General features: G+C 34.6%; 1 protein-coding gene across 11 annotated transcripts in view; it reads right to left on the bottom strand.

Annotated features, from left to right (window-relative positions):
- Nucleotides 1-16,209, bottom strand: part of LOC145294027 (uncharacterized) — a 234,371-nt gene that overhangs the window by 152,253 nt on the left and 65,909 nt on the right. For 4 of the 11 annotated variants that reach the window (XM_080140994.1, XM_080141002.1, XM_080140997.1 and 1 more), the window contains exon 1: nt 9,347-9,414. The exons of the other annotated variants lie outside the window; for them this stretch is intronic. In XM_080140994.1, coding sequence (XP_079997120.1) covers nt 9,347-9,399 — 53 coding nt within the window. In that variant the 5' untranslated portion in view covers nt 9,400-9,414. Of the gene's footprint in view, nt 1-9,346; nt 9,415-16,209 lie in introns of those variants that run through there. 11 annotated transcript variants of the gene reach the window in all.

The following is a 16,209-nucleotide window of genomic DNA, read 5'->3' as shown; positions in this document are numbered from 1 at the left end:
GACCTTGGTCAATGTAGGGGCAACCCTTCATACCAATTGTCACTATCCAGCTCCCCTACTCCCCGGGGAGTTGGTCCCCATTTCCCCTTCACTCCTCACTTTAAAAATCGGCCTTGTGCCTAATTTGCTCAGTGGGGGAGCAAATAAATACCATCTGTTACATTGTGAAATATAAGGTCTCCATCGAGCCTAGAACGATATGTAAACAAAACAGATTGCATCAGCAGGAGCTAAGACACTCAAACACCAGAAGCAGCCACTGATATGACAGCGTCGATACATAAGCAACAATGGCGCCAACCTGTGCTTTACCATTATATGATGTTAACGACGCATTAAATTGTCAGAAACTATGCTTTTTGTACTCATCCTTCTACTACAATAAACAGTTCATTATAACAAAGAATTATGAGGCAAAACATTGCCAAGGAAATAGCTACACGAGGACAGAGAAAGCCAGGAGATTTTGACAGATGAGATATGAAAATATGTGATAAAAATATTTATAAAAGGACTTCAAGATCAACAAAATCATCCGAGGTTGCACACTGGGAAATTCAATCGGACTTTGACGCAATGATGACTGTCCTAAAAGGCAATTTTCATGTCGACAACTACCACTGCTCAAAAAGCAGGCGATTACAACTTAGTATTACTCCAACAATCCATATGAGACATTATGAGACAGCAAGCGACTTTTTCGTTCAGGAAACAACGTTCATCAGTTCATCACAGCCTTAAGCAATATATATGCAATACACGACACGTCAGAAATCTCTACTTATCCAAGCTTAGAAAGTGAATTTGCTACGTCTGCAAAGGACCTACTTGAACGAGGCATATTCCAATAAATGATCGACTTTGATCAGGATACATCTACATTTATGAAATTGAAAGAGTACCTTCTAGCAATACACGGCAGCCAGATGATGACCTTTCAATATCTTAGCAGAGACTTGGACTTAGAATCTATACAGCGAAAAATTAACAGATTTCGCAGGTCGACCTTAAAATCACACTGAAAGAAGCAGGCATCCATATCAAAACAAAATTCAAAAAGAACAAAAACTCTGAATTAATGGTTGACAGAATTATTTTGATTATCAGCACAATGCTTATGAATGAAAAAGTAAAAGCTTGGAGCGCAAACCTATACCCTTGTTTCGTCAAAACAATGGATAACTTCTACACTGCAATCAGCGTAGCATGCAAAGCACAAAGATACCTGGATCGCCGTATAACATCTGAGGCCATCACTTCACAGTACATCGCATTTCTCTCAGAAACAACATAGGCCCAATCAGAGAAGAACTCAACAATCATCACAATGGACATCATCGTCCAAACAAGATGAACATCAACATCCACTCAAAGCAAGACCACAGACACCATCAAGAAATTTGTCATCATTCAACAGGTTCCCAAATATGCCAAAGATACCTCAGGAGTTAACCCTGCTTTTACAGATGCAGCTGCAAATTCCGGCACCTGCCACACAATCAAACAGCTCACCTCGCAACAGCAAAAGAGACTCCAAGGATAGAGGATCAGGATTTTCACTTCGGTCAGGATGAGATGTGATGCCCCATTCAATCTACCTTAAAATAAGTCATCACATTTTCAATTTTCAAGGATTCACTCATCATCACCTTTTGTCTGCTCCACTTTCAACATTAAGGGTGTATGCTTCTCTACCACAGCCATGTTAGATTCTGAATGCTCAAAAATGCATCATACTGACTTCCCATCTACCAGATGAAGGCAGGAAATATGTTACCCACTCTTATATAAAGTAAACGGAATCAGCAGTATATTACCACCTTAGGAAAAATAATGTGTGATATTACGATTGGTGAGAACAGACCACCCATTTTTAATTTTTTTCTTCCTTTGAAGATTGTAATGCTGGGTATGGGGCAGCCAAACCAGCTGACAACATTCCCCCGCTTTTTTATTGAAACCAACCGAGAGCTCTTTTTAGTATCCTCGCTGTTCCCTTAAGTGCAATTGTCTGAATCTCTTTTGCACTTGGTTCACCAGGAATATTAGTTAGGTAGGACTTTAGGTTCTTCTTCATAAGTCCTGTGGCACCTATGATAACTGGTATGATTGATATCCCGTTAAGATTCCAGTTTTTTTTCATATCATACATGAGACCTTGGTATTTGCTCTGTTTCTCTCTTTCAGCTCTGTTCAGACTGCCATCATTAGGAACACTCACTTCAATCAAGGTTGCAACTCTCTCTGACTTATTCCATATAACTATGTCAGGTTTCATAGCAGCATTTTCAAGGTAGGTGGCTGTAGGGATTACATGGTCGTAATGTATGGTATATAAGTCATTTCCAACTGTTCTTTCAGGTTGATGTTCCCAGGACTTGCTGCTACACTGGATGTTTAATTTTTTACAGATGGTCAAGTGGAGGTACTTGCATACTCCATCATGTCTCGCTGTATAGTAGCCGTCCCCTAGAAGAACTTTGCAACTTGATATCAGATGACCAACACTTTCCAATTCTGTATGGCAGAACCTGCATTTATTGTTATTACTGATCCCTGCCATCTTCTTGAATGCATTGGTCATCAATCCCTGGTCTTGGGCAGCCATTATGACCCTTTCCTGATCGTGGTGGAGGGATCCCCTTTTGAGCCAGTCCAAAGAACCTTCTTTATCTATGTATTCCTGAGAGAGTTCCCCCAGAAAATACTTTGCACGCTGATGTTGTTCCCATTCTTTAAGGTTCATCTGTTGAAAGGTCTCGGTATATTTCTGCTGGCTTTTTCTTGCTATTTCTGTGGCACACTTGTTTGGTGTTTCGTCCTCATCTGAGAGACAGCCCTGACCAAAATGCTTGGCCAGCTGGGTGACTGATGTTGTTCTGCTGGCTCTTGTCTCTTGATGTTCATATACTATTGAGAGGGTGTCATTCTGGGAGCTTCTCAGATACTGACCGGTGCTCACAATAGTTGCCCTATGTTGATGATTAATCTCTGAGAGTCCCAGACCTCCTTCTCACCTGGGCAAATACAGCCTTGGTAGACACTGATTTCTGTATATTATTTTATGAAGCGTTAGTAGCTTCCGTGTCTTTACATCTAGCCGGTTGATGTATTTTTGTGGCCAGTCAATGATACCAAAGCTGTATGTTATTACTGGCATAGCAAGTTGGTTTACGGCAGTAATTTTATTTTTATTGGTGAGCTGGGTTTTGCATATTTTCCTCACCCGGTGTACATATTCTTTACTAATTTTCTCCCTCATCTTGGCATGTTGTATGTTCTCGTTTTCCTCAATGCCAAGGTACTTATAAGGCTCATGCTCTTCTAGATCCCTGATGTCGATGTTTTCATTTTTAACAGCATAGATGTACTGATAACAACCCGTAAAACAACTCAATTTTTAACGGACAGAACATCAGAACATCCTATGCCATAATACAGTCCACTCTTACTCAATCGACAACCAAAAACCAGGTTAAATCCGACCGCACATTGGTGTCAGGCCTCTTTACATACTATACTATACATACATACTATACTGTATTATAGCAACGCCATCATTGATGCATACTCTTAATTATGGTGCTCATACCAATGCTAGAATCAGACTAAAATCCCCTGGCTAAAAAACAACACAGGACTATCACTACCAGCCAACCTTAACCGAGATCAATTAGAAGCCATGGCCAATGCGATCAACCTGTATGTTGACATAATCGGTATTAAAAATGACGACTTTTGGATACCAATAAGCGGACAATCATGCAGTCAGAAACAACATCTGATTACTTAAGCATTAGAAACCGAGGGTGCCTCCGAGATTACACGCATGGCAAACGAAAAATCATAGAAAAATGAAGCGATCCTTCCGGTATTTGCAGAAAAATGAAGCAATCGATTCTTGTATTCGCAGTGCACAAATAAGACAAATTAATCCATGTTGCCGCAAACTTTAAAAGGACACTTAAGGTCTTAGTCGATTTAGACTAGATACATGCAAAATGAATGCTGATGCTCAAAATGTATAAATATTTTGACCCCTTCCTTAACTTAAAAATTCACCAAAAATCAGGAACTTAACCAATTTTAATGAAATTTTCAAGGTAAAATTTTACATTAAGGCCAGTCTCACTGTCGTATATAACAAAATATTTTTTTGTAGATTTCAGTGTGCTAAAAACGAATCTGAAAACCGTTTCCGTCGCAAAAAATAGTTTTCATGATATGAAGAAATTACTTTTTCGAAAAGTGGATGGATACTTTTCCATGTAAATTTAACTTAAAATGAGCACCCACTTTCTGGCCACCTGAGAGAGGGGGCATTTTAGTGTTTATTGGTTAAAAGGTTGTTTCGATTTTTTTTCTGTTTTTATCTTTCAATAAAGACACGAGGAAATTAAAAAATAAAGGAAAATCGGTATTATTTTACTTTAAGGCTTGTCTCACATTCGTATAGAAAAACAAATATTTTGTAGTTTTCGGTGTGCTTTAAAAGAATATGGTAACCATTTCCGTCATAAATTTACCGTTTGTATGGCATTAATCCCTTAACTTTGGTACTATTTTCCATTTCACAGCCCAGTCTTCGCACGAGCATAAAAAAAGCTGTTAAGTGTGCACTCGCGTACCAAACTGCCTTGTCACAGTGTAGTATTGGCGAAAATTTTAAATTAAACGAAAAACAAGTAGTTTTCCAAATATTTAACCATGTAATTCTATATGTTATCACGGATGGCTATTTTGTACGCGCAGGCGCGCGCACATGGCCTGCGCGCATATGCTATGTGCGCACACAAAATGGCCGCTCGTGATAACACATAGAATTACATGCAAAAGAAATCAAACAAAAAACTTTTTAGCCAATAAACACAAAAAATGCCCCCCCCTCTCTCAGGTGGCCAGAAAGTGGGGTCTCATTTTAAATTAACTTTACATGGAAAAGTGATCACCCACTTTTCGAAAAAGTAATTTCTTCATATCATGAAAACTGGGTGTTTTTTTTGCGACGGAAACGGTTTCCAGCTTCGTTTTTAGGACACCGAAATCTACAAAAAAATATTTCGTTATATACAGACGTGAGACGGGCCTTAAGTAAAATAATACAGAAAAGAGTCCCTGGGTTCAGGGGTTAATACCATGAAAATGGTAAATTTTCGATGGGTTTGATTATCAGATTCGTTGTCAGCGACCTCGGTTACCACTAAAAAACAAAATTAAAGTGGTCGGTGTTCTGTTGTCGCTATATTTACCAAATTTTCTTTTTTGTTTGTTTGTTTGTTGGCTCTACCACATAATTTTTTTAAATTCTATTGTTTGGTATACGTTATGCTGTTTACAATTTCTGGTAACTATGCTACATACTTTTATCGAAAAATGTTCAGATGCTTGGCACTGTGTCAGGCAGGGGATGTCGTATATGTCCGCTAGTATTTTAGAATTTTGCTACAGTTGCAATTAAATTCGAGACGGGTCAACAATTAATGTTAGGTCATATAATAAGTAGGTAGAGTAAAATCCAAAAAAAATAAAAATAAAAAAAAGGGAGGAGGCGAGTTTGAATCACGCGCCAAATAAATACACAGCATACTTTTATCTTCGCCCCCCCCCACCCTGTAATGAGTTGTTGCCGCCAAAAGTTTAGATAACCTAGTTGATCCTTCCTTGACTAAAAAAGCTGGGTTCAGTAAGTTAATGGCCCAGTGGGAAATTTTTTTTTAAACAGATTCTTATCATACAATATATAATTCATTATTGCGTTGAAAATATATTTGAAGTCTTGAATAATTGTTAAATTTATATAACCAACGCATTTCAGGTGAAAACATTACACACTTATGGCGAAATTAATATAAATTCTAAAAATTACGAAAACTTGTAGAAAAATAATTACATATAAAAATAGAATTTATCGAGTTTTATCGTAGGGCAAAGCTGTTCGCCCATTTCAGTATGATAAACTGACTTATCTCCTTGACTTAACTTAAGGGTCCGGCATTTTTAAACAGATCGTAATTGAGGTAAGAGAAGCCAACAACGAAGAAAAGGGCCAAAAATTCAAGTACATAACAAATAAATGTTACCAAAACCAAGATAAATTACTTACTGGATAAGTTTTGTGGGAATTATTTTACTTTAAGTCTCCTTTCACATTCGTATAGAACAAAATATAGTTTTTGTAGATTTCGGTATGTTAAAACGAATTTGTAAACCGTTTCCGCCGCAAAAAAAAATAGTTTTCATTATATGAAGAAATTACTTTTCAAAAAGTGGGTGATCACTTTTCCATGTAAATTTAACTTAAAATGAGCACCCACTTTCTGACCACCTAAGAGAGGGTGGCATTTTTTGTGTTGGCTAGAAAGTTTTTTATCTGATTTCTTTTGCGTCACGCGCGCTTGCGCGTACAAAAATGGCCACCACCACTGATAACATATAGAATTACATGGCTTAATATTTGGAAAACTACTTGTTTTTCATCTAATTTTAAATTTTCACCAATACTACACTGTGACAAGGTAGTTTGGTACGCGAGTGCACTGGCTGCACATCTAACAGCTTTCGTTTATTCTCGCGCGTAGCGTAAACGAAGGCTAGGCTATGAAATGGAAACTAGTCCCAGAGTCCAGGGGTTAATACCATGTAAATGGTAAATTTGCAACGGAAACGGTTATCATATTCTTTTAAAGCACACCGATATCTACAAAAAATATTTTGTTCTATACGAATCTGAGACGGGCTTTAAAGTAAAATAATACCGATTTTTCTTTATTTCTTTTTTTTTTTAATTTCCTTGTGTCTTTATTGAAAGATGAAAACAGAAAAAGAAATCGAAAAACCTTTTAACCAATAAACACACACAAAGAAAAAGTGCCCAGAAAGTAGGTGCTCATTTTAAGTTAAATTTACATGGAAAAGTGATCACCTACTTTTTAAAAAGTAATTTCTTTATATCATGAAAACTATTTTTTTTGCGACGGAAACGGTTTGCAGATTCGTTTTTAGCATACCGAAATCTACAAAAACTATATTTTGTTCTATACGAATGTGAGACGAGCCTTAAAGTAAAATTTTACCATTTTGTGTATGTTAACGGAATTTTAAGCGTTTATTCAGTTCGAAAGATAAATAACGTCGAGTAGGTAAGTTAAACGGGCAATCACGATGGCCGACGAAAATGTCGATAATGGTTCAAAAGTGGAAACAAAATACTGATAAGTGCCACAGTAAAACTTAAGCGTAATTTTTGTGTATATATATATATATATATATATATATATATATATATATATATATATATATATAAGAGAGAGGGGGGGTAATTTTAAACGCGCGGTTTTGCATTTTTCTTTTAACAAGCGAGCGTTTGGAATTCACGTGCGTTTTTTTTTTTTTTTTGCGGGGGCGGGGATACAAAAATTACGCGCGAGGGGAAAATAACCTGAACAGAAGAGTTTGTTATGCCACTTATTTCATTTTTGACTGACGAGGACGAAAGATTGCCTAAAATTTAGAATCCTCAAATATATTTTGTCGATTATTTATTGAAAATTAATCATCAGCCCCAGTAACGTGGAGAAAGAGACACAAATATGCAAACTTCACCAGACCAGATGAATTCTTGTTCTCGAATCCAATAAAATTCAGAAAAATACACAATAAAGGAAATTAAGTGATCAATTGAAGAGATGAAAATTCACGTTATTCCCTACTTTACTAACTGAACGTTTGAGAGATGAAGAATCTTGATTGAGCATTCGGATATCAATGTGTCTGATAGAAATTGTTAGTCCCAGAAAGAGGTACCTTGTCTATTGGAACTTACTGGAGATGCAAACATCCACTCTAATATTCTCTTTAAGCTACCTAATTTAAAACGTTTTCAACGATAATGAGTAGGAGTTCATGTAAATTTTGGTACTTTTATAAGAGGTAACGCACGGTCCGAATGTTACCGATTGCGATTTTCGAAACAGTGAGGCCGTCGCTGAAGAATCAATTAGTACCGACATTAAATTAAAGTCCCCCCCCCTACGACTCTGTATTAAGAACGGGTTTAATAATTTTCTCAAATTAGAAAGTGAATCAAGTTTATTTCTCTTGTTGTAAGGAAGTTTTTTTTAACGGTTTAAAAATGTTTTGCTCCTAACCATAAGCTTTAGCGTCGTCTGTGGCAAAGGTGCATTATGACAAAAAAAAAGTCAAATGACTATTACAAAACAGACGGACCTGTACGAGAGTGCCCACGGACTAAAAATGCGTGTTTTTTTTTTCCGACGATTATCATAGATTACACACTTTAAGTATTATATTAGCATAAAAAATTTTGAAGAAAAAACTAATGACGTCTAAGAAGGGGGATTCACTTTCTCGTTATAACGTGACACGTCGGTGTAATAATTAAAAAAAAAAAATGGACAGTAAGTCGGGTAGCAATGAAGTAGAACGTTATAACGAGAAAGTGAACCCCCTTCTTAAAAGTCATTAAACTTTTCTTTTCTTTTTTTTTCAAATTTTTTTTTCTGTAATGTGATACAGACTTAAGTCTGTAATCTATGATAATTGTCGAAAAGATTTTTTTTAAACTGTGTAAAACACGCATTTTTAGCCCCCACCCTCCAAGTGACTTTTCTACCAATTTTTCGATTATCACCCTAACGAAAGATAATTCAAATAATTTTATATTGACTTAAAACATTTACAGAATAAAAATATATGCCGGTAATTAGAAAAGTAATTTTTCTTGCGTTTGGTAACAGTTATTTTTTTTACTTTTCACTACTTTTTTTTTATTATCTTCTTTGCTGTGTGGCTTTTTTCATTTTTCGCGGCTTTGAAATCATAAACTGCTTAAGTCATTTCCGGTTTGTTATATAACTCACAAACCGAAACATTCAGTCCATCAAATTTTACAAGTTAAGTTTAAGAGGCGCGAGTCTTTGAATATTGAGAATTGAACTTTAACACACACACACAAGTTATCTTTAGGATTACTGTTTCCACTTCATCTCCGACTGCTCTTTATTTTTTTAATTGATTTTTTACGGTGTCTTTTGTTTTGTTGTTTTTTTTTATTAAATGAAAGTACAGAAAAGATAACGAAATCTCGCTCTCCCCATGTAAAGAATAGCTTTTAGAAAAAGCATTCTTAAGATGAAGAGGGCAACCGGAAGTGAAGTGAAAACAGTAATCGTAAGGATAAAAAAACAGCGGGGTGATTGTAACGTATCATTTAAAAATTCCTTAAATATTTTTTTTTTTTTAATTAATATATAAAATATGTTTTTAAATTATTAATGACATTATCATTGTACTTATTTTAGTGGCGATGCTTAAAGAGATGCCATACCTCATTTTTCTTTGGGCTCTTAATTCCATTCTAATTTGCCTTTGGCTCGCCATATCTGTAGTCTTTACGAAATAAAATTTGTTTCTCAACTGAACGAATGGCGATATATATTTTACCGCCAATTTAATGAATTTTGAAATGGACATTTTTTGCGTCACATAAGAGCGAATCAACTTCGCCATTTTAAAAGACGTTTTGAACATTTTTTCAAGGACAAGACTCGCAGTTATTAAATAAAAGAAATTAAAGTAAAAACTTAAAAAGTTAGTTCGTTTCACGTCAATTGTAAAAGTGTTAAGTTTTAAATTATGGTTATTTTAAACTTTTCAGTTTTAAAATGACTGCTATTGTAACAACATTATTATTTGTTTGGTTTTGAAACAATTGAGTTCAATTAATTTAGTGAGTGATGTTTTATGTTAACAGAAAACGAACGATGAAAAAATAAAATCGAAACAAATAGGGCGCTTCTACACTATCAGAACGAGATTTCGGAAATCGCAATACTGAATTTCACATGAAAACAATAGTATCTACGTATTCCTCGTATTTTTAAGATGATGTTATAAAAAAAATTACGAAAATCGATAAGGTAGAAAATTATTTATTATAGAAAATAGAATTTTGAAGAAAACGATCGTATAGACACACGAGAGTTTAAAAGGAAGGTAATTTTCCGTTTCGATTTATTTTATAAAAACAAGATGGCGGCAATGTTTCACCTACTAACAAAAAGTTTTTTTTTTGTTTTTTGTTTTTAATAATTCAGTAATATTCAAATAATTTCCACTGCATAATTTGGAAGCTACCATTGTAACATTAGAATTGACAAGAAAAAATCAGTTGAAACCATTGTTTTTTATCTGAAAACTCCATTTATCGACTACAAAATTTTGTTCTAATCAGTGTAGAAGCGCCACAAATATTTAGCAAATGTTACTAAAGACAAGAAAATGAACTTTTCTACGTACTTAGATATTTATTTATTTATTTTCATTTATTATTATTATTATCATTAAGGTACTTGTACAGTTTAATCAAGACATTAAAAAAATGAAAATATCGAAAAATCTTGTATTGTACGTATCCGTTTTGAACTGAAGATCTCCGAAAAAAAAAAAATCACTTAATTTGAACGAGTAGTTTTTTGTTTTTTGTTTTTTTTTTAACAGCGGAAAAACAAATTTCTATGACAGCACGTTGAAGGCAGACATCTAGGATTTTTTCTTAATATTTATTTGGAGTTTAGAAACGCCACGGGGAAATAACTCCAGTTAAAGCGCCAACACTCCCTCCCCATCTTTAATACTAGCGTTTCTTCCTAAAAATCGAACCTTTTGCTCGGTATCATAACAAATTGTTTTTTCGCTACTTGATGAAATTAAGTGAAATTTTTTTTCAGAGAACTTCATTTCATAACGGATACGTACAATTTAAACTTTTTTTTCGATATTTTCATTTTTTAATGTCTTTATTAAACTTTAAACTATACAAGTCCGGAATAGTAAATCGATTTTTAGTTCAATCATATAGTACGGTTAAATATATTGTTAGAACAAAAAATGACGTGTATAAAGGCTCAATAATCGCACAAAATTAAACAACAATACAGGTAATAAGAATATCCAGATCGGTTGAAAATTAATTTTTCGTTTTTGGCGATTATCTAAGCTTCCGATCGGTGTCATGTTTAATTCAGCGGGTTGGTTTTAAAATACACATTGGTACGAAAAAGTGGTCAAAAATAAATAAAACAAATAAATGTTATCAAAGGCAAAATAAGCTACTCTTCTACCTATCTGGAAAGGTTTTTAGTGGTTCTACTCACTTTCAAACGTTTATTCGGTTCGAAAAACAAAGTGTCTAGCGTTAGGTGAGAACAAGAAAAATGGCCGCGAATTGACATCTAAATATTTGAAGTTTGATAATGACTTAAATATAAAAACAAACCCAATAAATGTTACCGTGACATTTACTGGGTGGCTTTCTAACATTATTTGGTTTTATTTTTAAATCATTATTGAAACTTCAAATATTTAGGTGTCAATTCGTAGTCATTTTTATTGTTCTCATGTAACGCTCGACACTATTTGTTTGTTTTTTTTTTTCTCAAATAAACGGTTTAACATAAGTAAAAACACTAAAAACTTATTCAACTTGGTAGAAGTGTAACTTATCTTGCTTTTGAAAAGTTATAAATAACATTTATTTGTGATATATTTGTTTTTGGCCACTTTTTGTACCAATGTGTCAGCGAGTTTACAAGACTTAAATAAATGCTTTAAAATAGCAAAAGGGGACAGACAAGTATGTAGAAAAGTAACTTTTATTGTCTTTGATAACATTTATTTGTTGTCTATTTTTGTTCCGTTAACTATTGTAAACAAAAAAAAACATCAAAACGTATTTAATGATACGCAGTATTACGGTGTTGCTTGGATTTTGTAGTTCCAGTTTAAACTAGGTCAGAAAGCTGCCAAGACACAACGGTGGTTGAAGAAATTTCGCAATGGTGATGAGAGCCTCGAAGATGAAGACGGTCATGGCTGGGTGACTGCGGTTGATAATGAACATTTGAAAGCCTTAATTGAAGCCGATTGTTGCAAAACCATACGAGAAGTTGCTGTTGAATTTGAGGTTGACTACTCAGCAGTTGTTTGCCATTTAAAGTAAATAGTGAAGTAAAAGAAGTTGGATAAATGGATGCTGCAGGAATTGAACGATAATAAAAAAAATTGTGATTGGATGCCGGAGAAGCTCCACAACACTTCCCGAAGCTGAAACTGCATCAAAAAAGGTTATGATGACTGTTTGGTGGTTTTCGCCCAGTCTCATCCATCAGCTTCTTGAATCCAGGTGAAATGACTACGGTGGAGAAGTACTGCCACCAAATTGACGAAATTCACCAGAAGCTCCAACGTATATGCCCGAGATTAGTCAATATGAAGGGACCAATTCTCCTCCATGTCAACGCTCACTCGCCCACATGCTGTTCAACTGAGCATGCAGAAGCTGAACGAATTGGGCTACGAGACTCTGCCTCATCTGCCATATTCATCAGACTTCTTGCCCACCGATTATCACTTTTTCAAGCATCTCGACAACTTCCTGCGTGAAAAATGCTTCAAAAGCCAAAATGATGGTGACTTCATCGCTTCTAGAACTCCGGATTTCTATGCTAATGAGATAAATAAACTTGTTTCTCGTTAGCAAAAATGTATCGATTCTAATGGTTCTTATTTCGATTAATAAAGTTTATTATGAAAGGAGTTATGATCTTTTGAAGTTGAATGTCAAAAAACGACATTGTTTTGCACCAACTATAATTATATATAACGAAAACAACAACATAAAAAACTTTGGTATTTTTTTTAGTTTACTGACCCCTCGGCATTCACCTTTATTTTTGGCTACGCTGATTTATTTTTTGCGTAAACCATATTTGAAGACATTCAGTAACCAACGTAATCAAAAAAGAGCCAAAATCCCAAAAAATGCTCCCCCCCCCCGAAATGACCCCAACCCCACCCCTCCAGATATTTTTCCGCTTCCCGATATCGAAACAGGCATTCATTTTTTCACTTTCTTAATTCAATTCATTTTTTTTTTACTTTCTTGATTACATTCATTTTCTCATTGGTAAATATTACCTTACGCTCCCTCGGAACACCGACCGCTCTAATTTGGAATTTGAATTTTTAGGGGTATTCGAGGTCGCTGAAAACGAATCTGATAATCAAACCCGTCGCAAATTTACCGTTTGCATGGTATGAACTCCTGAACCCTGGGACTATTTTGCACCATTTTACAGCTTTTGTTTACGCTATGTGTGAAGCATAAACGAAGGCGTAGGTCACTTGACGTTTCACAAGGTGCGTGAATATATGGCGGACATTTTAAATGACAAGAAATATTTTTCATAAAATAAAATTTTCACCTCATTTAATAGTAAAAATAATGCTGTCAGTAAGTTTTCACGAGCGGTTTACAAAAACATTTTTATGTTTTTCGTTCTTTTTTTTGAGGGAACGCTACTCAATTATAGAACTTGTATAGTTCAACATGTGATTCTGCAGTTTAATTAACCATTTTTCTGTAAGTAACGTGCCGACAATTACCGAGTAGAATACCGTTTAACATTTCACAGAAATTTTGTGTTTACATTTGAAGGGCCGCCATAACACCTCCCCCCTCAAATGTAAACATAGAATTTCTGTGAAATCCTAAATGGTATTACGGAAAACGATTAATTAAACTACACAAGTTTTATACTGGAGTACCCCCCCCCAAAAAAAGAACGAAAAACATAAAAATGTTTTTGTAAACCGCTCGTGAAAACTTAATGTTTTAAATCAATTAAAAGGGGTTAATACCATGCAAACGGTAAATTTGCGACGGATTTGATTATCAGATTTGTGGCCAGCGACTTCGAATACCCCTAAAAAAAATTAGAATGGTCGGTGTTCTGTTGTAGCGAAAGGTAATATTTACCTTTAATTTATTTTAATAAATATTACTCTAAATACTGTTTTTAATTTGTGGTCTTGTCTTTACGTTCTTTCCTTTCGCTCCAGATTTCTTGGAATTTACCTCCTTCTCCCTCCAACTACCCTTATTCGCCAATGCCGGTGGTGCTGGTTGGGGATTTCGGTTACATGTGGCATATTTAAGCCTTTTTTCGTTATTGGAAAGCAAAATGGGCGCTACTAAAGATGATAGTGGTTACGTTGGATGTCTTCCAATACGGATAACTACTTGTTTGCGCAAAAAATAAATGCCATATTCGTTCTCAGTAAACCCGAAAACCTTCAAAAGTCGGCAAATTAAAAGGTGAATGCCGAGGGGTCGGTAAACTAAAAATTTACCAAAACTTTTGGTTCAAGTCTATAAATGGTCCACAAGTAATCTTTTTTACTATAAAAATCTAAAAAAAAAATCTTTGTAATGTACGTACTTGTCACTGCATGAAAATGTCATATTCCAAAAATCAAGTAAATCGATCAAGTAGTTTTTTTTTTATTATATAAGAAAATCAAATATTATCAGACGTTTTATCGAAGATTTGCTACACGTCATCTTGTTTGAGAGATAACGGCACTAACGACCCCTAGCGGAAATAAGGTGGAAGTATGGATCAACAACGGCAGACCATTGACTATTTTTAGTTTTGTTTTTTTAAATGCCGGAAACACTTTTTTATAATACAAATAAAAAATAAATTAACATAATGAAACATTTTTGGAATTAAAAAAAAAAAATACAAAATGAGAAATTAACATAACTAGAATGTCTAAAACGTTTTTTTTTTTTTTTTAATAGACTTTATTAGGCGAGCATTGAACCATTGACTAGTTTAAGTTTGTTTTTTTCCTAAAATGTCGAAAACACTGTTTTATAATACAAAAAAAAAAAAAATTAACATAAAACATTTTTGGAATTAAAATCAGTTTTCAGACGAACAAATAGTGTTTTCCACAGTCTCTTTATTAAAAGAAGTCAATTTATTTATTAATTAAATAAGTTAATTTATTAAAAAAAAAAAAAAAAACTAAAAATAGTCGATGGTCTGCCGTTGTTGATCCATACTTCCACCTTATTTCCGCCAGGGGTCGTTAGTGCCGTTATCTCTCAAACAAGATGGCGTGTAGCAAATCTTCGATAAAACGTCTGATAATTGATTTTCTTAAATAAAAAAATAAAAAAAACTTGATCGATTTACGTCAGTTTTGGAATATGACATTTTCATGCAGTGAGAAGTACGTACATTATAAAGATTTTTTTTTCAGATTTTTATAGTAAAAAAGATTACTTGTGGACCATTTATAGACTTGCACCAAACATTTAATGTCTAGACAAATTTTTTCTTCCGTTCTTCAGCACGTAAGAAGAAATAATTTTTATATAGATCGGCCCCAAATGTCTGTCCATATTGGCGCGTTAAAATCCAGTAAGGAATTACAACATCCGAAAGGAAATCACAGAAAATTAAACTACAGTTCAGGAAGCGGAAACCAAAAAAAGATAGATTTATTTACAATTGCAAGTACTTCTGTAGTTTACTGGATACGCTCATTTTTAGACAGGATTTCCAAGTTAAATTCAATGTTATGGTATTTTTTTTATTCAACTGTTAAGTGGACGTACAGAATTAAACACACCCCTCATCAAGTAATAAGTTATGATGACCAATAACGTTATTATTTCAGCATAAACCGTAAACTGCAAAAGTATACAATTGCATTTTTATTCACATGGATTGCATAATCTTTTTTTCAGTGCTTGTTTGGTAAATGTTACCTTACGCCACAACAGAACACCGACCACTCTAATTTGTTTTTTTATGAGTATTCGAGGTCGCTGACAGCACCACCACCGCCCCTCCCCAATGTAAACAGAATTTTTGTGAAATGGTAAATGTCGGCACATTCACATTACTTACGGAAAAAACGGTTAATTAAACTGCAGAAGCACCCGTTAATGGAATACCCCCCCCTAAAAAGAACGAAAAACATAAAAATGTTTGGTGGTTATGTTTTTGCAAACCGCTCGTGAAAACTTTTTTTTAGATCAATTAAAAAGCATTAAAACTACGTAAGACACACACACACAAAAAAAAGAAATAAACCACATTTTTTTTTAAACTTTACTTTAAATGACCGCTTAAAGATTCCTACGCGATATGATAAGACACTCCACTTCACACGCGAACGTATCATGTAAGAAAAACACTACCGAAGGCGATGAAATGGCACAAAATAGTCCCAAGCAAGGTCTAGGGGTTCATGCCATGCAGCCGGTAAATTTGCGGCGGATTTGATTATCAGATTCGTTTGTAAGCGACCTCGAATACCCCTAAAAAACAA

The sequence above is a fragment of the Euprymna scolopes genome, chromosome 15 (genome assembly GCF_053919585.1).
Source record: "Euprymna scolopes isolate OS-2025 chromosome 15, ASM5391958v1, whole genome shotgun sequence".
Taxonomy (NCBI): domain Eukaryota; kingdom Metazoa; phylum Mollusca; class Cephalopoda; order Sepiida; family Sepiolidae; genus Euprymna; species Euprymna scolopes.
This window is presented reverse-complemented; position numbering and strand designations above follow the sequence as displayed.